This window comes from Halichoerus grypus, chromosome 15, assembly GCF_964656455.1.
Source record: "Halichoerus grypus chromosome 15, mHalGry1.hap1.1, whole genome shotgun sequence".
NCBI lineage: Eukaryota > Metazoa > Chordata > Mammalia > Carnivora > Phocidae > Halichoerus > Halichoerus grypus.
The window spans coordinates 48,172,301-48,193,755 of NC_135726.1; the positions used below are offsets into that span (position 1 = coordinate 48,172,301).

The 21,455-nt window shown below is 59.2% G+C and overlaps 2 protein-coding genes across 3 annotated transcripts; both read right to left on the bottom strand.

Moving 5' to 3' along the window:
* Nucleotides 1-662: 662 nt before the first annotated feature.
* Nucleotides 663-7,710, bottom strand: HIPK4 (homeodomain interacting protein kinase 4). Its single transcript, XM_036095048.2, has 4 exons — nt 7,193-7,710; nt 3,441-3,797; nt 1,888-2,733; nt 663-1,153 (listed from the first exon to the last, which is right to left on the bottom strand). Exons 1-4 carry the CDS (start codon nt 7,655-7,657, stop codon nt 974-976), a joined length of 1,848 nt encoding a protein of 615 aa, XP_035950941.1. The 5' UTR covers nt 7,658-7,710; the 3' UTR covers nt 663-973.
* A 2,545-nt stretch (nt 7,711-10,255) lies between these two features.
* Nucleotides 10,256-20,579, bottom strand: PRX (periaxin). Of its 2 annotated transcripts, XM_036095028.2 has the most exons (5): nt 20,516-20,579; nt 20,266-20,391; nt 18,127-18,283; nt 14,804-15,000; nt 10,256-14,160 (listed from the first exon to the last, which is right to left on the bottom strand). In XM_036095028.2, exons 2-5 carry the CDS (start codon nt 20,290-20,292, stop codon nt 10,459-10,461), a joined length of 4,083 nt encoding a protein of 1,360 aa, XP_035950921.2. In that variant the 5' UTR covers nt 20,293-20,391; nt 20,516-20,579; the 3' UTR covers nt 10,256-10,458. The 2 variants fall into 2 exon arrangements, with proteins under 2 accessions (XP_035950921.2, XP_077919845.1); XM_078063719.1 differs by lacking the exons at nt 14,804-15,000; nt 18,127-18,283; nt 20,266-20,391; nt 20,516-20,579 and adding an exon at nt 14,745-14,797.
* Nucleotides 20,580-21,455: the final 876 nt, after the last annotated feature.

Consider the following 21,455-nt stretch of genomic DNA (forward strand, 5'->3'; position numbering starts at 1 on the left):
CAGCTGACACGCTCCTCTCTCGGCAACACAGCGTTTGCAGAGCCCTCGGCGCGTTGACCCCTGTCCGGAGCCCACAGCCTGTGCTATGCCCTTAGCGTGGATTTGGCTCGTGCTGAGCACTAGCATGTGGCTGGCGTGTGCTGAGCCCCGAGGGTGCGGTGCTCGTGAGCCAGTACGTGCTGAGCGTGTAGCGCGTGACCACAGGGCCTGGCGTGAGCGGAGCCTCACGTAGTCAGCATAGGTAGTGGGTGCTGTACATCGAGCATGTTCCCAGACGGGCACGCTCCGAACCATCACCGGCTCCCAAGGCTGGCCCCGCATGTCCAAACACCCGAGTGTGCACCGAGCATGAGTTTATGCCTGCCAAGGGAATTCGCACTTACCCACGACCCAAGCGTGGGTGAAGAGGGCATGCCAAGCCCAGACGCGCGGCAAGGGCAGGTCTACAGATGAGACCTTGGCATTTGGCAAGCTCGCATTGGCACCTGCTGAACATGGGGAATGTTCCGAGGGCGGATTCTCGCGTGCCAAGCACTTAGCATACTTAGGGGATGGGTCAGCCTGTCCCTGGCAGGGACCAGCTGAGCGCAGCAGCATCGGAGAGCAGGGTCCCGGGCGCCAAACTGAACCCCACCCCAGCTCCAGTCCAGGCCTCAAGCAGAGCTGCTCAACAGTTCTTTATTGAAATAGGCAGAGGCAGCAGGGCCGAGGGCATGCTCAGGGCCAGTGGGGGCAGCCCCCTTCCTGTGTCCCTTTGGCCCCGCCCGGGGAGGGGGCCCAGAGGCCAGACCCCAAGGCCCTCCTGCATTCGGGGGGTTGTGTGCTGGCATGCACCATGGGCGAGGGTAATGGGGAATTTCTGGATAACTATCTTTCTGTAAGAATAATTTGTGGGTTCAGGAAATGGCTTCTGAGGAAGGGAGACCAGCCCAGCTAGTGCAGCCCCCAGTGAGGCGCAGGGGTGGGGTCACCATCAATGGTGCCCACCGACGTGCTGCAGAAAGCTGGTGGCCCGGGGCGGGCCATGCAGGTGAGCGTGGCGGGGTGGGAGCCCCTGAGCCCGCGGCCCCCTGACACCCTCCAGGGTCCAGTCTGGTTCACTCAGCCATTCCCCAGGGCAGCTGCTGGGGTCGAAGAGCTCAGGGCCCGGCCTCTGTTGGGGAGGAGAAGAAAGGACCATCAGCCAAGGAGCCCCCGGCCAGCCCCTCCTGGACTCTCTCCAGTCCCAACTGAACCCTTGTCATTTCCTGAGGGTGATTTTATAGGTCCTGAACCCTCATCGCAACTTGGGGGTTCAAACAGTGGGTGCGGAGACCTTAATGTGCTCTGAGGGACTATTAGTGTCTCTGAGGCTTTGTCACTTCTTCCTGAGGATGGGTGAGCACCTGCTAAGGCCTTGTACTGAGTGCTGGGCCTTTATCACTTCCTATAGGTGGATTAAGGCGTTCTGAGTTTCTATACAGCCTGAAGGTGGATTAGTATATGCTGAGCCTCATCACATCATTAAGAGTAGGTTAGTGTGTGCTGAGCCTTATATCCTGAATATGGGTTAGTGTGTGCTGAGCCTTACATCCTGAAGTGATCAGTGTGTGCTGAGCCTTATTACCTTGTAAGGGTGAGTTAGCGTGTGCTGAATGTTACATCCTGAATACAGGTTAGTGTACGCTGAGCCGTATCAAATCCTAATCATATCCTGAATGTGGGTTAGTGTTTGCTGAACCTCGTCACATCCTGAGAGTGGACTAGTATGTGCTGAACCCTGAGCCAGCTGCAGGCAATGCAGATGGGGGGCGCGCCGGGCCTGGTTCCCTGTACCCCCCCATCCTGGAGCTCGGGGAGGCCCTGATCCCAGAACCACCCGCACCCTGGCCAGCCCACCGGGCTTACATCAGCATCCATGGTCATATCCTTGATGTCTGGTCCATCCCCATCCCGCTGCGGGAGGGTGGGCAGCTCCGCGGAGGCCCCGAGGCGCTCTCCTTCTGCCCAGCCGCTGCCCCGGCACGGTCCCTCATCCTCAGGGGAGGCCTGGCTCAGCCGGATGAGGTTGCTGAAGTTGGAGTCAGATTTGGAGGCTGCGGGTGGCTTGCGGGCCTTGTGGCGGCCTGCCAGGCGGCTGCCATAGAAGGCCAGGATGGGCTCGGGGCCCGAGTCGGGCACACGGCGGCCCGCGGCAGCGGCCTTGAGGGGGGCCAGCATGTCAGGAACCACGTCGGCTCGGCTCTCGCCCCACAGCCCCCGCCCCACCTCCTGTAGGCTCAGGTCGTCCAGCTGATCAATGGCCCTTTGCACGCCCGGCGCCTTCTCGCAGAAGAAGGGCCCGCTGCCCACCGCGCTGCCCATGCCCACGGCCTCCTCCTCCTCAGCCAGACGGTGGTAGGGGGGCCCGTCTTCCGCCGCAGCTGTCACCGGCGTGGGCGGCTTGCCCTCCACCTGCAGCGAGAGGCGGCAGCCCCGCAGGGAGAGCTGGTAATAGCGGGTAGTCTCGTGGGCACTGCGCAGCTGCTGCATGGACACGAAGGGGTGGCGCAGGGCGGCGCTGGGGCTGATGCGCTCATGCGACTCCCACGTCAGCATGCGCTTGATCAGCTCGACCATGCTCTTGAGGTCGGCGTGCTCCGCCAGCGCCTCGCGGTCCGCGAAGGGCAGCCGACTGGCCGCCCCGCCACCGTTCACCGTCTCGATCTGGTCCAGTGACTTGAGCATGTACTTGCGGCGCTCCAGGGGGCGCACCTGGTGGGACACAGTGGGGGCACGGGGTTGACATCGAGTCCGGGCCTTGGGCCTCGGGTGCTCCTGCAGCGGGGCGCACGTATGACCTACTCCCTCCGCCCCCAGCTTCCAGTCTGCCCTCCGGTCTGGTCCAGGGCTCTCTTGTTGCCATGAAGTCCACACACCTGAACCTAGACTTGCAGTTCTGCCCATAATCTGACTTGGAGCTCTCTTGCTGCGGGGAGAGCCCCTCTGGTCTGACCCAGAGCCCTCCTACTGCTGCAGGAAACATACCAGGTTGGGTTCTTTGGTCCTCCTGCCATCTCACCCAGAGTCTCACTGAGCCAAGTTTCACTTCTCCCCCAGACCTCCGGGCCTCCCCAGAGCCACGGCTCCAGCCCCTACCAGCCGCTAGCAGAGGAGCTGCCCTCAACCTCTAGTCCCCCTTGGAGTCAAATCCAGATCCCTCTTGCTCCTGCAGCTCCCACCCCCAAGCCCAGCCCGCCAGGCCTCCCAGCTTGCTTGCTACACGAGCTTGCCGAGCCCTCGCCATGAAACTCAAGAGGAGCCACCATGTACTTCCAGTGCCACCCGGGGTCTCACCCACCCTCTCTCTTGCTGTGACTTGCTGTGATTTGAGCTGACCCTCAAACTTCCCGTCCTCTCTGAGGTCTAGCCCAGATTGTTCTGTCGATGTAGCAGCCCCCACATCGCCTGCCCTCCCCTACCTTGGTCTCAGCCAGGTAGTCGGCCGAGGACTTGAGCTGCCAGGGGTTGCCGGCATCGGGGTGGGGGTTGCGCTTGAAGAAGTGGTGGGCCTTGCGGGCGGCGTGCAGCAGGTGGGGCTTGGGCAAGCCCTGGGTCTCACAGATGTAGCGCACCTGGTCGTACTCGTTGTTGCCCGGGTAGAGGGGCCAGCCCAGGTGCAGCTCGGCCATGACACAGCCCAGTGACCACATGTCCACCTTCTCGCAGAAGGGCAGCCCCAGCAGAATCTCGGGGGCCCGGTAGAAGCGCGACTGAATGTATGGCTCCTTGACATAGCGCACCTCGCTGAAAATGCTGGCTGAGCCAAAGTCAATCACCTGTGGGGGGGGTGGGGAGGCAGGTGGGCAGGGCAGGGGACAGGGACAACCGATCTAGGTCTCCCCCGTGGCTCTCGCCTGTGTCTCTCTGCCGCTGCTATCTGACTGTCGATGTGTCTGTGAGTCTTTATCTCTTGTTTATGTGCCTGTCTTCGCCCGTCTTTGTCTCTGGTTTTGTGTGTTTGTCTCTGTTTCGTTCCACTAGGACTTATGCCTGTGAGGGTTAGGACCCCTCTCTTTGTCTTTCATGCCACACCTCGCCCATCAGCAAATGTTGTCGGCTCCACCTTCTGAACAGATCCAGACTCGGCCCCCTCTGCGTCCCAGCCTCGGCTCCCCCCACACCGCCCCGTCCTCCATCATCTTCCACCGAGGCTGATGGAGGGGCCTCCTCGCTCGTCTCCCTGCTCCTCCCCTCTGCGCCCCAGTCTGCTCATCATGCACACCCCCCCGAGGCATCCTGTGATAAAAGCCAACGTCCTCACTGTGGCCCCCAAGGCTCGAGTAATCTGCCCCATCACCTCTCTGCCTCAGCGCCTCCTGCTTTCCCTCTCACAGGTGTCTCACTGTCCCTTGAACAAGCCAGACGCATTTCCAGCTCAGGGCCTTTGCACCGGCCGTTCCCTCTGCCTGGCATGCTCTTCCCCCAGATGTCCACACGGCTCCCTCATCTCAGGTCTCAAATGTCACCTTCTCAGTGGAGGGGACCTCCCCTGGCCATCCTATGAAAAACAGCCTCCCCCACCGTTCCTATCCCCCTTCCTGGCTCCCTGCTTTTCTCCAGAACTCTTAACACCATTTCACATCCTATATATTTTACCTTTTTAGTCAAGTTCATCGTCTATCTACCCAGCTAGGATGCAGTCCCATCAGGGTAGGGATTTTGTCTGTTCACTGCTCATCCCTAGCCGCCTAGAACAGTGCCCGGCACACAGTTAGGGGCTCAGTCAGGAATGAGTGAATGAATGAATGAATGAATGGGCTTTTATGTCCCTGCCATTCTGCTTCCTTCTGCCTCTTTTTTCATATCTGTCTCGTTCTTTCTTTGCCTCTTCATTGCTTGGCTGTTCGTTGTGTCTCTCATCTCTCTGTGTCTCTCTCCGTCTCCATCCCTGGGTCACGTGCTAGGAAGACACCTCCCTGAAGCCCGCCCTGTTCTGTCTTCATCATCAGGTACCTTGGACACCCCTCACAGCCTCCCCCCCCCCCGCCCCGCTCCAACAGGACCAGGACGGGGCTCGATGAATACCCACTGCTCTAACGCCCGGGACGGTTGAAAGTCTTTCCCAATGCAGCTGGGAGGTGCCCTGTGCCACTTTCACTCTGAATCTCCAAGACTCTATCTTGATCCCTGCCTCAGTTTCCCCCTCTGAGTTTCTCTGCTTTTCATTCAGCCATCCCTCACCTTCTATTTGCAGAAGGTGGTACGATGGAAGGGTTATTAACCTGCACTCTGAGTGCGGACGGCTGAGGCCTGAATCTCAGAGCATGAGGGACCTGGGGCACTCAGTGTTCACGGGATCCAGTCATTCATTCATTCCACAGACACAGGAGGGGGGCCAACGCCGGCCAAGTGTTGTGGATCTGTCCTGTCTGTTCCCTGCTGTGTTTGTGGGAGTCTCTCCTTCCTTGGTGCTCTGTCCTTCCATCTCTTAGGGCAAAATGATCTGCCTTTTCCTGCCTGCCTATGACTCTGACTCATTTAGCATTGACCCCGCCTCAGCACTGTGCTGGGAGATGCCAAGGACACAGTGGTGACCAAAACTGACCAGGCCTTGACTTCATAGCCCCGCCTGCTCCTAGTTCAGACCCTTCACCAGACAGTGACAAGCCCAGAAGTGGACAGAGGGGCCAGGTCTGGGATTATGGGACAGAGGGAGGAGGGGTCCTAAGTGAAGGGGCCAGGCCTGGGATGGGGGACATAGGCAGGGGGCCAGAGCAGAGGGGCCAGGTCTGGGATTTGGGGGCAGAGGTAGGGGTCCAGGGTGAAAGGGCCAGGTCTGGGACTGGGGGTCACAGGCAGGGGTCCAGGGCTGGGATAGGGGGCCCAGGGACTTGTGACATGTATGGGAGGTGCTTCTGTGTGCCCAGCACAGGGTCAGGTCCAGAGTGGGTCTTCAGTAAGTGTTTGTTTTTTGTTTAAAGATTTTATTTATCCATTTGAGAGAGAGAGAGAGCACAGGCAGGGGGAGAGGCAGAGGGACAGGGAGAAGCAGACTCCCCGCTGAGCCAGGAGCCCGACATGGGGCTCGATCCCAGGACCTGGAGATCATGACCTGAGCCAAAGGCAAACGCTTAACCATCTGAGCCACCCAAGCGCCCCAGTAAATGTTTGTTAATGAACAAACTGTCTGTAACGAAGAATGGCGCTTCCATCCTTCCAGTCGCTCGGGCCATCAGGCTCTCATCTCCAATCAAGTCCTTTCTTACACCTCACATAAGATCAGTCAGCAAATCCTGTTGTCAGTAGCTCCAAACCTACCTAGAACGCACCATGTCCCTTCCTCCCACTACCCGACTCCACCCCCACACCCAGGCCTCCCACCTGGAGCAGAGCAGACACCCCTCACTGCCCTCCTGATCCTGCCCCTAGCAGGCTATTGCCCTCATGTAGCCAGAGAGACCCTGGGAATACCTGAGCCAGATCACGGCCCCTCTTTGCTCAGAAGCCTCTTGTGGCCCCATCTTAGACAGAATAAAACCCATCCTCATTGTGGCCCACGAGGCCCTGTGTGTCTCCCAGCCCCATCACCTCCCTGATCCCATGTCCTTCCTCTTCTCACTCTGCTTCAGCCACCCTGGCCTCCTGGCTGCTTCGCAAACATATATACTCAGATTACTCCTACCTCAGGGCCTTTGCACTAACAGTTCCTTCTACCCAGATGCTTTTCCCCAGATGTCTACATGGCGACCTCCTTCCTTTGGGACTTTCCTCAAATGTCACCTTCTCAGTGAGGTCTCCCTGACCGACGTGTCTACAATTTCACTCACTACTACCACCACCAATCAACACCCCACATCCTCCTCCTCCCTGCTTTATGTTTTCTCCTTCTCACTCACATACCACATTTGACTCATTTATCTTGGCGACTGTTTCCCCCACTAGAATGTCAGCCCCACATAGACAGAACTGGGCCAGAGGAGCTGAACTATGAATTGGAGAAGGAGGGGGAGGTCTCAGGTCCAGGACAGAGAATGTCAGAATCAGGACAGGCAGATGGGCAGGATTTTAGGGCCAGAATGTGGGGAGAGGCATCATGGGCAGGGAAGGGGAGACCTCAAGGCTGGGAGGTGGGACAAGGGAGACCTTAGCGACAGGAGAGTGTCCAGGGCTGGGGGAAGCTGGGAGAAGACAAGAACAAGGGATGCTGCCACGCCAGGGCCGCCCCACTCACCTTGACCCTGAAGGGGCAGCGGGTCTGGTCCACCAGCATGATGTTCTCGGGCTTGAGATCAGCATGGATGATGGTCAGTTCCTTGAGCCGGGCCAGGGCTCTGAGCACCTGCAGGGTGACCGTGCGGATGTGGCGGGCAGGGAGGGGTGCGAAGTTGTTCTCCTTCTGGAATTCGAAAAGGTTTTGCTCTAGCAGCTCGAAGACCAGGTAGAACTTGAGGGCGTCGTGGAAGAACTCGAGGAAGCGGATGACGTGGGCCTCCTCTGGGTCCAGACCCCTCATGCAGCGCAGTAGCTTCAGCTCGTTCTTGATGATGCGGTTGCGGTAGGCGTCGTTCTTGAGGATCTTGATGGCCACCATCTCGCCGGTGCTTCGCCGCCAGCCCTTGGCCACCTCCCCGAAGGTGCCCTTGCCCAGCACCTCGATGATGTCATAGCAGTCGGTCTCGGACTGGATGGTGGCCATGGTGCCCCTGCCACCGGACGCAGCCCTGCCACCACCCCCGCCCCACAGGCTCTGCCTTCGAAGCCTTCCGGCCCGCCACCGGCTCCGAGGCACCCCCAGCGGGGGAAAGAGAACCGCACTCGTGCCTCCCGCTTCGAGGTTCACCCCCACCTCCCTGGCACCCCCCAGCCCCCTGGGCCACACTGCCAGTCTGCCAGGGGCCACACCCCTCCCCCAAAGCCCTCCTGGCTTGGGACGAGGGGCCCCAGGCCCCCCCGAATGGGTTCCAGCGTTGCTGAGTGGCTCTGGTTCTGTTGTCGGAGACCTGAGCCCCAGGCTGGAATGGGGGGTGGGGTGGCAGGTCGAGCCCCTCCCCCACCCCAGTGGCGGAAGCCCGGAGGGGCTGAACCCAGGTGAAGGGTCAACTGAGAAGGAAGTCCAATCCTGGACCTCTGGCATGGAGGACTGGGACATTCCTAAGCAGAGGTGAAGAGCTTGGGGGATGTGTGTGTGTGTGTGTGCGTGCGTGTGTCTGTGTGTGTGTGCGTGTCCCCGTGTTCAGCAAACACCCGCCCCTGCCTGTGGCTGCCATGGGGGAGGGAGGTGCCGCTGAAGCAGGACCAGGTGGTAAAAGGTCTTGAATGCCAGGCTAAGGAGTTTGGACCCATTTATCCGAGAGCAGTGGGGAGCCACAGAAGGGCTCTGAGCAAGGGAGGACAGGGTCAGATTTAAGTGTCAGAAAGCTACCGTGTGAATAAGAGTGGCGGGGACAAGAGTGGAGGCCCAGAACCTGGAGCGGGGCCCAAGGGAGGGAGGTTGGTGTGCAGGGGAGGAGGCTGGTGTATGAGACAGGAAGCCAGGAGGCCAGGCTGTGGGACTGAGAGGTTGTGGGGGGGAAAGGAAGGAACCATCCAGAACAAGGACCAGGGCTCAGGGATGGTCCCTGGGACAGGGACGTGGATAAGGAGCACTTTAGGGGAGAAAATGCTGATGTCAGATTAGGAGATTGAACACTGAAACCTTTAGAAACGTCTTGAGTGCTTTAGAAGACTTATCCGATCCTTACACATACGTTTTAATAGCTCCATTTTATGGAAGAGAAAATCAAGACACAAAAATGAAAAAAATGCCTAAGGGCACCCAGCTGGGTGCCAGCGACACGCTTTGACCCCAAGCATTCTGGCTCTAGACCCAAGCTCTGAACCACTGCCACGTCCAGAGGAGGCACACAGGGGACACTAGATTCCCATGTGGACCATAGGGAGGGTGACCTGGCCTGGGGGGGATGTGGGGGAGGATGAAGGCCTGGGAGGAGTCCTGAGGGCCCAAGGGGCAAGAGGAGAGAGAGAAGGAGTGGGGAAGAGAGAGAAGAGAGCGTTCAGGGGGTGGCTGGGTGGCTCAGTCGTTAAGCGTCTGCCTTCGGCTCAGGTCGTGATCCCAGGGTCCTGGGATCGAGCCCCACATCGGACTCCCTGCTCTGCGGGAAGCCTGCTTCTCCCTCTCCCACTCCCCCTGCTTGTGTTCCCTCTCTCGCTGTGTCTCTCTCTGTCAAATAAATAAATAAAATCTTTAAAAAAAAAAAAAAAAAGAAGAGAGCGTTCAGGAAGGAGGAAGGGACCCCGAGAAGTCAGGACAAGGGAGCCAGGGGAAGCCCTCAGCGTGGCCACAGAGAGATCACTATGGACACTGACAGGTCAGCCGTGGTGGGAGGGAAACCCCAAATGTTGGGGGGGGCTGCTGGGCAAAGGGTGTGCGCCATAGGTATAAATCATTCCTGCCATATTTGGTGGAAATGAAGAGAAACCATGTGCCCCGGAGGTGACCCGAGGGAGGCCAGCTTTAACGGAGAAGGTGCTGAAGTCAGGGGTGTGTGACAACTCCAGGGCATGGCGGGATGTGAGGACAGTGGATGGGCAGATACGGGGACGTTGGGGGGACACTCAGGACTGGACAGAATGTCTTCTTGGCCCAGCCTGGGGCACTGCAGAGAGACGTGTGGGAGTCTGGAGCTCCTTGGTGGGGGCTTAGATCCTGTGTGGGGCTGGGGCCCTGGGAGCCGAGGCCCAGCCCTGACAGGAGCTGAGGACCCTGGGACCTAGTCCTAAGAGGCAGCCAGGGACCTGGGGTGGAGGCTCTGAACCCTAGAGCCTGGAGAGCGGACCAGGAGGGGCCTTCCTGGGTGGGGCCGGGACGGACGGGGCAGTCAAACCAGCCAGACAGGAAAGCGATCCCCAGGATGTGGAGGTGCTCTTGTCGATGAGAAGATGGCCAGCAGAGGGCAGATGGGTAGCAATTGTTCTGCTCTCTCAGGGACCCCCAGGGAGGTCCTGGTGGGAGGGGTTCCCCCAGGACAGGCAGAGAGGCCTCAGCACAGGGGTCTCGCTCAGAGGCCCTGGGGAATTCTGAATGGCTAGGGCAGGCCCCGTCCCACCCGGCCCACTGCGAATCTTCCCTGACTCTCTTCAGATCTGGGGTGGCCTGGTGTCTCCCCTCAACACAGGCTCTCCTCAGGCCAGGCTCAAGTAAGTAGTCCCCCTCCTTGGGGACCTCTTTCCCTGCACCCTCTCCACCCTCCCCTGTCCCCCCCCGCCCCCCCCTCCACGAAACCCAACACAAGGCTACCTCTGGATTATTTTATTCACATGGCTTGGCAAGATACAGGCACTCCTGCCAGGGAGCCGGACATGAGGCCTCCCTGGCCGGGTCCCTGTCTGTCACCCACCTCCCGGCCCTCTGGGGTTAGTGCTAGTTATCTCACACACAAAACAAAGAGGAGGCGGGGATGGGAAGATGGGAGGGGACTCTCCCTCTGCCCTGGGGCTTCAGACGACTGCAGCCTGAGCCCCCTCCATCCTGGCAGGGCCCGGAGCCCCTGTCTCCGAAAACCCCACGCTGGGCAGCCGGACCCGGAATCCACCCTCTTCCTGGTCCCCACTCCCACTCCGGGCCTTGGGGCTTAGGGACACCCGGGGGAAGCGGAACTTGGGCGACTTCTCCCCACCAGGAGACTTGGGGGCTGCCTCGTCCTCCTGGCCCCGAGAGGCCTTGGAAGGGCTGGCCAGGCCCACGCGGGGCAAGCGGACCCGGACTCTGCCTCGGCGCCCAGAGGCCCCTTCCCCACCGCCCTCCTCCTCCTCCTCCTCAGGGCTGGGGGAGCCTTCCCCAGTGACCGCCTCGCTCTGGCTGAAGCCCACTCGGGGCAGCCTGAGTTTGGGGCTCTTGGTCTTCTCACCCTCCTCAACGCCCTCCTTGGCCCGAACCAGGCCAAACCGGGGCAGCCGCACCTTGAGCTTGTGTCCGGCCTCCCCGTCGCCCTCGGCCACCTGGTACTCAGCATGGCTGCCCACGGCGGGTGGCGAGAGCTCCACGTCGGGCAGTGAGAGGTGGAAGGTGCGCTCGGCCCCCGGGGACTGGTCTCCGGGCCCCCCTTCCCTGGCCTCAGCTCTGGCCCCCAGCGTGGGCATCTTCAGCCTCAAGCCACCCTCACCTGTGGCTGCCTCCCCCACCTGCGCCTCTCGGCCCAGCCCCACGTCCAGCTCAAGCTGGGGCACGGACACAGCGGGCATCTTGAAGACGCCCTCACCCACCAACAGCTCGCCACCTGCCACCTGGGCTCCAGGCAGAGACAAGGTCGCCTGAGGCACCTGGACCCTGCAGCCCGCTGTGCCCTCCGCTGACGGGGCTGCACCCTTGACCTGCTGCCCAGCGGTGGTGCCCAGGCCGGCCTCCCCGAAGCCAGGCAGCTCTACCTGGGGCAGGGAGATGCCTTGGGGCATCCTCAGCGCCCCCTCCTGGCCCTCAGTGCCTGCCGGCCTGGTCACGGACACTTGCGGGCCTGATAGCCGTACCCCACTGACAGCCACCGCCCCCTCGGCCCTCCCTTCCTCCTGGGCCCCCAGTGTGACCAGCTCCACCTCAGGGATCTTGAGCTGCCCAGCCACGGACTCTGGCTTTTCTCCCGGGCTGACACGCCCACCCTGGATTTCAGCTTCCTTCCCTCGAGCCAACCCAAAGGAGGGCATCTTCAGCTTGGGGATCTTCACCTTCCCATCCCAACCCCAGCCCTTGCCCTCCAGCTCGGCCACCCCTGGCGCTAGTTCTCCCGCCTCAGCGTCCCGGCCTCTGACCCCAAACTTGGGCAGGCCAAACCTGGGCCCCTTGACCTTGACATCAGCCCCTGCCACCTCCACCTTGCCTGTGGGCAGATGGGCATCCAGGCTGAGCTGTGGGATGGACAGATCGAGGGCGGGCAGCAGGCCTGCCTCCCCTGCCCCTTTGGACTCAGCCTCAGTCCCCGCTCGGGCCTTGGGCAGTGAGATGGCGAACTTGGACACCTTCAGCTTGGTGGCTCGCCCGGCCCCCTCAGCCTCTGCCTTGGCCACTTTGGGCCCCGAGAGTCCAAACTTGGGCAGGGAGAACTTGGAGGAGGGCTTGACTTTCATCTCCATCACCTCTAGCCGCCCTTCCTCGACTTCCACCGTGGGCAGCTGCGGAGTGACGATCTCAACAGAGGGCATCCGGAAGGCTGCTTCCCCGACCCCTGCGGCCGCCCCACGGCCCTCTGCCCGCTCCACCTTGCCCACTTCGGCTGCTGGGACCTGCCCCTCCAGGCTGAGGGCCCGCGGCAGGTCTAGCTCCACGGAGGGCAGTGTGAGAGAGGGGACACCCACACGAGCCTCAGGACCCACCTCCGGCTGCAGACAGGGAAGTGTCACCAGCTTCCCGGAGACCTCAGCCCCTGCCTCACCTGGCTTGCCTCGCGATGGGGACTCTGCCCTCCCTAGCTTAGGCACGGTCATCTTGGGCATCTTGAAGCCAAATTCCATCCCCTCTGCCCGCTCTGCTTTTAGCTGTACCCCTGGAGCCTTGGGCAGCTTCACCTCGGGCGCCTTCGGAAGATGCACCTCTGGGACCTTGGGCACCTGCATTTCTGGCAGCCGCATCTCCGAGACCTTCGGCAGCTGCACCTCGGGGAGGTGGACGTCGGGCACGGCCATCTCGGGCACCTTGGGGAGTTTTATCTCCGGCAGTTTCATCTCGGGGAGCTTCACGTCAGGGACTTTCATCTCCGAGACCTTCGGCAGCTGCACCTCGGGGAGGTGGACGTCGGGCACGGCCATCTCGGGCACCTTGGGGAGCTTCATCTCCGAGACCTTCGGCAGCTGCACGTCGGGGAGCCGCACGTCAGGCACGGCCATCTCGGGCATCTTCGGGAGCTTCATCTCGGGGACTTTGGGGAGCTGCACTTCGGGGAGATGCACGTCGGGCACGGCCATCTCGGGCACCTTCGGGAGCTTCACCTCGGGGAGCTTCATCTCGGGGACTGTGGGGAGCTGCACGCCGGGGAGCTGCACGTCGGGCACGGCCATCTCGGGCACCTTCGGGAGCTTCATCTCGGGGACTTTCGGCAGCTGCACTTCGGGGAGCCGCACCTCCGGCACGGCCATCTCGGGCACCTTCGGGAGCTTCATCTCTGACACTTTGGGGAGTCCCACCTCTGGGAGTTGCACGTCCGGAAGGGCTGCCTCCGGCACCTTCGGGAGCTTCACCTCAGGAGCCTTCGGGAGCTTCACCTCAGGAGCCTTCGGGAGCTTCACCTCAGGCCCCTTGGGCATCTTGACCTCAGGGGCCGAGACCCCAAGGCCAAAGGGCATCTTGATGGTGGGCAGCTTTAGCTTGCTCTCAACAGCAGCTTCGGCGACAGCCGACCGGGGCTCCAGGAGCGAAAGCCCGAAGGTGGGCATCCGAAGTCTAGGCCCCTTCACCCTGGCCTCAGGGCTGCCCTTGGCCACCTTGGCCTCGGTGACTTCCTTTGCTCGAGCCCCAAAGCGGGGGAAACTGAGGCGGGGCATCTTCAGGGCCACCTCAGGTGCCTCTCCTCGGGCCTCCACCCCCGCACCCGGCAAGGCCAGGTCCACCCCTACGACAGGCGCCACCACATCCAGGGTGGGCACCGTCACTGCCGCGGCCCCTTCCCGGGTCTCCAGGCAGGGAAGTGTGGGCAGAGTGGGTAGCGAGGGCAAGGTGGGCAGCTCCACTTGGGGGACCTGGATCCCTAGGGCCGCGGGCTCCGCAGCAGGTGCAGCGGGGGCTCCTAGTCCACGGGTTGGCAGGTGGAGGGCCACCTCTCCCAGCCCCTTGGGGGCGGAGACCTGGGGGACACCCACCTCGGCACCTGGCAGCCGGGGCCCAACCAGCTCCACCTGGGGGGCTGTGAAACGGGCTCCTGCTGCCACCTCGGCCTCCACTTTGGCTTTCCTTGGGGAAGGAACAGCAACGGCCTGCCGGGCCGCCTGGGCCTCTTCCGCCACTTCTCGGACGCGCAGCCGAGGCAGCTGGAGGCGTCGGCGGGTTGGGGCAGCTGGGACGGGACCCTTGGCAGCCTCGGCTTTGAGGCCCCGACGCAGCCGGGAGAACTTGGGAAAGGAGAATTCGACGTCAACAGGGGCCAGGTCTGCAGGGGCCCCCAGGGCCCCGGGCACCACCATCTTCTTCTTCTTCACAGGGGACAGACTCTGGATGTTCTGGGGAGAGAGGAGAGATGCGGGAGGCGGTGGGACAGTGGGAGGCTCGGGGAAGACAGGGGGAACCCATCTGGCATTGTACCAGGCTGGGGATGTGTTGGATGAAGCATCTTGTCCCCAAAAACACCAGCCCCACTTCCTTCCTGTCATTTCAAGATGACTGCCCCTGTAGGGCAAAGACATTCATTTAGAATCTGATAATGAGTCAACAGGAGTGTAGGAACTAGGACCCAAGACTTCTAGGTCCTCATCCAGGATTTCCCCCAATACCTTCATTCTAGAGATGGGGAAACAGGCCCAGAAAGGGAAAGAAACTTGTCCAGGGTCGCTCAGCAGTTAAGTGAGCAGCACTCAGGCTTGAACCTGGCCTTCCTGGTTTGGAGTCCCCTGGTTCAGGACCACTGGCAAGCCTAGAGCTGATGCCTCTCCAAAGTGGGTAAAGGCCCTGGTCTGAGATGGGTGGGTCCCCCTCCCCAGGAAGGAGTTTAGGGGTGGAGAATAGGAGGCAGAGGGTGGGATTAGCGTTGGGTTAGTGACAAGACAGAGGGCAAGGCTGGCCCACGGTGTGGAGGAGTAGGGCTCACGGCGGAGAGACTGGATCGCTGGGGCAGTCCAGAGCCGAGGCCGGGCTAAGCACGCGTACCAGCTTGGCCACCTTGGCCCGTGGGCCCTTGATCTCGTAGCCAGCCACGGTGCCAGGCCGCAGCGCCAGGTCCCCAGTGGGCACAGTGCGCTTCAGGCAGAAGGAGACCTTGTAAGGCTCGGCACATTGCAGCAGGCGTAGCGCGTCCTCGTACTTGAAGTTCTCGAAGAACACACGGGCGCTGAGCAGCTGGTCTCCTGCAGGCAAGGCGGAGGTGGGCAGGGCGTGGGCATCTCCTGGCTCCACCCACTTCCCTGGAGCGAGCTCAGAGAGGCCCCGCCCCAAACTATGGCCCCTCCTATTCCCCCTGCCCCCACCCCCAGCACAGACTTGAGAAGCAAAGTTCCTCCCCAGTTTGAGGTCCAGATACCCTAGGGTGAAGCCCCACCCCATGGCCTTAGCCCCGCCCCAGCTGAGCAAAGCCACACCCATTCAAGCCACGCCCATTGCCTTTCCACTTCCCTTCCCCATTCTCACATTTTATTTTATTTTATTTTTAAAGATTTTATTCGCAGGGAGCCCGACTCGGGCTCAATCCCAAGACCTTGGGATCATGACCTGAGCCCAAGGCAGACACTTACCGACTGAGCCACTCAGGCACCCCCTATTCTCACATTTTAGACACTGATTTTGTTTCCTTTACTGAGAGGACAGAATCAGAACTTCCAGAAACTCCCACGCCATTACTCACCCCCCTGCTCCTGTGGCTATTTACTCTACTCTCCACCTATTCCTAAGAATGAACCGTCCCCACTTCTACCTCAGGTCAGCCTTTCCACTGCCTTCTCAGGGGACATCCTGTAGCAGTTCTCCCCTCTCTCCCCACATCACCAATTTGTCCCTCTCCTATGTTATTCCCATCCGCATACAACGTACCATTATTTGTCCCATAGGAAAAGCTGTCATGACCTCACTCCTAGAGCTCCTGATCCATTTTTCTGTTCACCTTAACGGCAAATGCACTGAGTTGTCTAGCTGCCTTACCTCCACTTCTCCAATCACACTTCTGACACCCCTTTCCAGAACCTTGAATGGCTCCTCTCAAGGTCCCATACCTCTGGGTAGCTAAGTCCAATGATCAAGTCCCAGACTTCACCTGAGGGGACCTCACAGCCTTTGACTAACGTCACTCTCTCTCCTTCATCCACTTGTCTGGCTTGGCTTCCAGGACACCACACAACCTCTAGAACCTCCTGGAGGTTTCTTCTCAGCCTCCCCATCTCCTGGATCTCTTAATGACACACTGTCCCAGAGTTCAGGCCTTGGACCCCTTCTCATCTCCATCTCCATGCTACACTCACCCTCTAAGGAAGCTCATCCAGATTACGGTTTAAAGACCATAAATTGGGGGGGTGGGGTGGAGGGATGGGTTAGCCCAGTGATGGGTATTAAGGAGGGCACGTACTGCATGGAGCACTGGGTGTCATACAAAAACAATGAATCGTGGATCACTACATCAAAAACTAATGATGTATTGTATGGTGACTAACATAACATAATAATAATAAAAAAAAAAAAGACCATAAATGGGCTGACAACTCCCAAGTGTATCTCTCCAGCCCAGCACTCTCCCAGCCATTCTAGACTCATATATCCATTTAGCCCTCCACACCTTCACCTTGGCCTCCAACAGATACCCCTCACTTGACAGATCCAAACTGTACTCCTGGTCTTACTCCAAACAAGCTCCAGCCCCAGCGTTGCCCATTTGTGGAACCAACAACTCCATCCTCAGGTCAAGAATCCCTGGACACATCCTTGACCCTTCTCTTTTCATCGCTCCCCATATCCAGTCCTGAAGACTCCTCCTTCAAAATATATCCAGTATCCAAACCTTTCTCTTCATGTCCATTAACACTGTTTTGGCCCTGAGCATCACCACCTCTTACCTGGATAATCAGAGTAGCCTCTATGTGTGTGTATATATATATATACATTATATATATATATATATATATATAATTTATTTATTTAAAGTGATCTCGGGACACCTGGGTGGCTCAGTGGTTAAGCATCTGCCTTTGGCTCAGGTCATGATCCCAGGGTCCTGGCATCAAGCCCTGAGTTGGGCTCCCTGCTCAGTGGGGTGTCTGCTTCTCCCTCTTCCTCCCCCCCACCCCTGCTAGTTCTCACTCTCTCTCAAATAAATTTAAAAAATAATAATAATAAAAAAACCCCAATCTCTACACTGAACATGGGGCTCAAACTCACGACCCCGAGGTCAAGAGTCTCATGCTCTACTGACTGAGCCAGCCAGGCACCCCCGGAGTAGCCTCCCTGCTCCCCACCCTGGCCCTTTCAGTCTACTGCTAATACAGCATGCTGTCCAACACAGCCAATTCATGTGCCCCCTCCACTCACTCACAACCCTCCCAGATTAAAAGTCAAAATCCTCACCATGGCCTATAAAGCCCTCTGAAAACTGCCCTTTCCTTACCCCTCTGGCCTCATCTCTTCCTCTCTTCCTCTAACTCTACTGCATCCACACTGGCTCCCTCGCTCTTCATCAAGTTAGGCACACCCCAACCTTGGGGCATTTGCACTGGCTGTTCTCTCTGCATGGAATGCTCTTCCAGATGGCCATATAGCTCACTCCCTGCCCTCCACCAGGCTTTTCCTCCCTTCCTGGCTCACCATATTTAAAAATACAACTGTCCTACAGGCACGCATAGCACACAATGCCTTCTAATTTACTATGTATTTTACATATTTTGCTCAAATATCTCTCTCTCTACTAGAAGGTAAGCTCCATAAGTGCAGAGAGTGTTGTCTGTTTTGTTCACTGCAGTAGCCCAAACACCTAGAATAATATCTGAAAATAGAAGGCACTTAGTAAATAGTTGTTGCATGAATAAATCACATCGGCCTCATCCATGTCACCTAAAATATCCCTTACTTACTAAAGCTCCCCCCCATACCCCCTCCAAGTTAACTCCACCTCTTTTCTCCAGCCCCAACAACAAAAATAATAACGTGCTTAAATGGTGCTTACTGCGTGTCACTTAGCTATGCGCCAAGTGTTTTCAAATACTGACTCATTTAATCCACGTAATAACCCTGCGAGGTAAGTACTAAGACTATTCCCATTTTCGAGATGAATAAACCAAGGCACAGAAGATCACAAGCTAGTAAACTGCAGATCTGGAGTCAAACCGACACAGTGAACCTCCAGAGCCCGCACTGAGCCACTGCAAGGCCGACACACAAAGCCCCGCCCCAAGCCATTCTCCCCGCCTCCTGGGGGCTGGCCACGCCCGGGACGGGGGCGGTTCCTAACGCTGCCGCCTCGGAAAGGCCCCGCCCCATGCTTCCGCCCCGCCCACCTTCCTGCAGGCTGAGGCTCCTGGCCGCGGGCGAATCCTTCCGAAGCTCGCGGACAAAGATTCCCTCCTTGCCGCCGCCTGCTACGTTGATGCCGCTGACCCCGGTCTGCGCCTCGGTCTCCACGATGATCTCCACCAACTCCGCCCGCCTCAGCTCCTGCGGAGGGCAGCGAGAGGCCGCCATGGGGCGCTAGGGCCGGACCTCGCCCAGAGCCCGGCATCGCGCTTAAAAGCGGCTCTTAAACGGGTCCTCCAGTTACACCCCCCCCCTGAGCGCGGCTCAGGCCGGCCGTGCGGGCCCACCCACTCCGGCATCTTCCCTTTAAAGAAGCGCGAGGGCCGCCTGCTCTCTCGCACCCGCTGCCGGGCTCAACGGTTCCGTCCACTCTTGGGCCGGCAGGAGCCCCGGGGCCGCCGCCGAAGGGGCGGGGCGAGGGGCGGGGTTGTAGAGGAGGGGCGGGGTAGCGAGGCCAGAGGGAACCGGAGTTGTGAGTGAGGGGCGGGGCTGTGCCCTCGGAGGCGGGGTCAGTTCGGGGGCGGGGCTAGGGGTTTGGCGTGGGATCCGACCGCTCTCGCGGACAGAGCTCAGGCCACGGAGGAGGGGCCAAAAAACTGAGAGGGGTGTGGCTAGAGAGTAATACGTGGAGGTAAGGCGGGGACCCGTAGTCTAAGGGTGGGATTGAGGTATGGGAAACGGCCTTAATAAACAGCCGAACAAGGGGTGGAGCGAGGATGGGATTCCGAGGAAAGGGATGGACCTTTAAGTGGTGGAGGATGGAGGGGTGAGGGTGAGACAGGGCTCTTTGGAGGCTTGAACGTGTGTGAGACTGTGCCCTATTGTGGACTCTGTGAACCCAAGACCTGCACAACGCCTTTGGGAGAGGGAATCCAGTGAAGGGGCGTGCGTGGGTAACGAGTGGTGGACCAGCAGACGTGGCATTCCTGGTATTTACTGTAAATGGTGCTGACCTGGCCCTGGCCCAGCAGCGCCCTCCGGGATTCACATCCGGGGCTTAGAAAAGGCCGTGAGAGACCTCAGTTCCGCAACCGTCTAGGAAGGCAATCTGCTGTGTGTCTCTGGGGGGAGAACTTTGCCCTCTCTGGGCCCATTTCCCTACTGTAAAGTTGGGGGACATGGGTGTACTGGAAGGAGTGCCTGTGAGCTGAGACCTGAAGCAACAAGGATCCGAGAGGATGCTGTAATGGGCCGGGCATCAGGGCTGACATAGACTGGAGTTGAGCCCAGGGCTTGGAGAGGGTTAGGGAAGCAGGTCTAGGCCCGCAGTGGCCCTGGGACTAGAGGGCTGGGAGGAGCATGGTGAGAATAGTTGTGGTAGGGGCAGCAGGAAACAGCAGGACCATCACCACCACCCTGAGGCCCTGGGCTAAGCATTTTATGTACAGCATCTCATTTCATCCTCCCCACAGCTTGGACAGACACAAAGGAAGATGCAAAGGCAAAGAGAAGTGGAGTGATTTGCCTAACGCCACACAGCAGAGTTAAGCAGCTGGGCCTAAACCCCCAGTCTGTGACCTCAGAACCCATAGGCCGACCTGGAGGCAGTGACCTCCTTGCACTTTACCCCCTGCCTGCCACCCCTCAGCCTCCGCTTGGCCCCCGGAAAAGTGGACCCGCTCTGTGCCTAGCATCCGGTAGGAAGCGGTCTGTGTGGGTCCTCTAGCTCCGTACCAGTGACCCTTGTCCCATTTCACTAATGGGAAAACAGGGTTTGAGAGGTCAGGTCCCCTGTTTGGAGCTGTGCAGTTAAAGTGGTAGGGTTGGCATTTAAGCCCATGGGCTCAAAGCTCAGGTATTTAACCCCCATACCATCCTACCTCTTCCAATGAAAGGTTTCTGCCTGATTTTCTTTAGCTTGTTATTAATATAACTCCACTGTGCCCCCAGTGAATTTGCCGCTTTGACTCTCAGTCTGTACGAGGCACTGTGCTAAGCACGTTCCCTATATTAAAATTCTTTTCCTCCCGGTGACCTATAAAATAAGCGCTGTTGCTATTTCTATTTCACAGATGGGGAGACTGAGGCACGGAGAAACCAGGAAGTGTCTTCTTGCTGCCTCAGTCTGTGTCCCCCACCCGGGCCTCCCCAAGTTCCCCTTGCAGAGCATGTGGGCTGCTCACCTCAGCGCTCCGGCTCCTGGCCTCCATGGCGCTGCTGGGAGTCACCCGGGCCCCAGGCTCCTGCGTCCTCTCTCCCTTCTGCTGCAGAACCAGCTTCAGTTCTGCATGGAGCCGCTGTCTGTGAGCCTGTGGGGGACCGGGAGGGAGGCTTGAGGCCAGGAGGGGATGCGAGGAGGAGGCTGGGCGTGGAGGGGAGAGGCCAAGATGGGTATCAGAAGGGGAGAAGGGCCCCCCACCCCTGTCCTCTCACCGCTGCCTGGGCACAGGCACCCCCTCCTAACAGGAGCCCAGCCTGGGGTACCGCACAGCCGTCTGCGGGGCTCACGCCCTTCCTCTGGGGTCTTGCTGCCTGCCAGGAAGAGACCAGGGCATGAGGCTCCAAGCAGGCCGGGGGGGGCAGGAGGGGTGGGGAGGGGCACGTGGCACCGGCCAATGCTCACCTCAGGGTCACCTCCAGCTCCTTGGGCCTCCTGGGTCCGGGGCTCTAAGAAGAACGTGAGCATTACCATCAGCTAACCCCACCCACTGCTTCCTGAGGGCCTGACCCTTCCTGCGCTCTGTCAGTTTCCTATCCCCATAGTGCAGCGGGGCAAATTGAGGCCGAGAAGACCTTTATTGGACAACAAACAGTAAAGTAAAGCCAGAGCTGACTCCTAGGACTGCCTGACAGCAGAGCCCCTGCGCCAACCACCTGGGTCGACGGAGAGAGCCAAATTCACTATAAAACAATCCTAACCACTCCCATGTCCTCCCTGTGCGCCAATCACCTCGCCTCTCTGGGCCTCAGCTTCCTCATCTGTTAAATGGGGAGAAGGAAAGCACCTACCGCGTCAAATAAGTGAGTAAATACAAAATGCTGGGTACATGGAGGGGCTTCAGAAGCCCTATTGTTATTACTAAGAACTTCCTGTGGTCCTGATCTTGTGACAAATGTCTCATTCATTGCCCATAAACCTCAGAACACTCTTGTGAGGTCAATACAGTTATCGAGCCCATAATAGAGAAGTTACCGAGCCCATTATAGAGAAGACACCTGAGGCTGGGAGAAGGGCAGCCACAAATGGTCACGAGGGGCTGAGCCAGGACTTGAACTCATCTGAGAGTTCCAGACTCTTCTACGGAAGATGATAACTAATGGTTACTGAGGGTTATTCTTTGTCAGTCCTGTGCTCCGCCTCCTCCCTGCAGAA

Coding starts and splice junctions, on each gene's coding strand:
- HIPK4 (XM_036095048.2), bottom strand. CDS start 7,657: ATGGCCACCATCCAGTCCGAGACCGACTGCTATGACATCATCGAGGTG. Junction 2,734..3,440: donor ACTACCTGGCTGAGACCAAG/GTAGGGGAGGGC, acceptor GTGTCCCACCAG/GTGCGCCCCCTGGAGCGCCG. Junction 1,154..1,887: donor ATATGACCATGGATGCTGAT/GTAAGCCCGGTG, acceptor CCTCCCCAACAG/AGGCCGGGCCCTGAGCTCTT.
- PRX (XM_036095028.2), bottom strand. CDS start 20,292: ATGGAGGCCAGGAGCCGGAGCGCTGAG. Junction 15,001..18,126: donor GAGCCTCAGCCTGCAGGAAG/GTGGGCGGGGCG, acceptor CCTTGCCTGCAG/GAGACCAGCTGCTCAGCGCC. Junction 14,161..14,803: donor GGGCCAAGGTGGCCAAGCTG/GTACGCGTGCTT, acceptor CTCTCTCCCCAG/AACATCCAGAGTCTGTCCCC.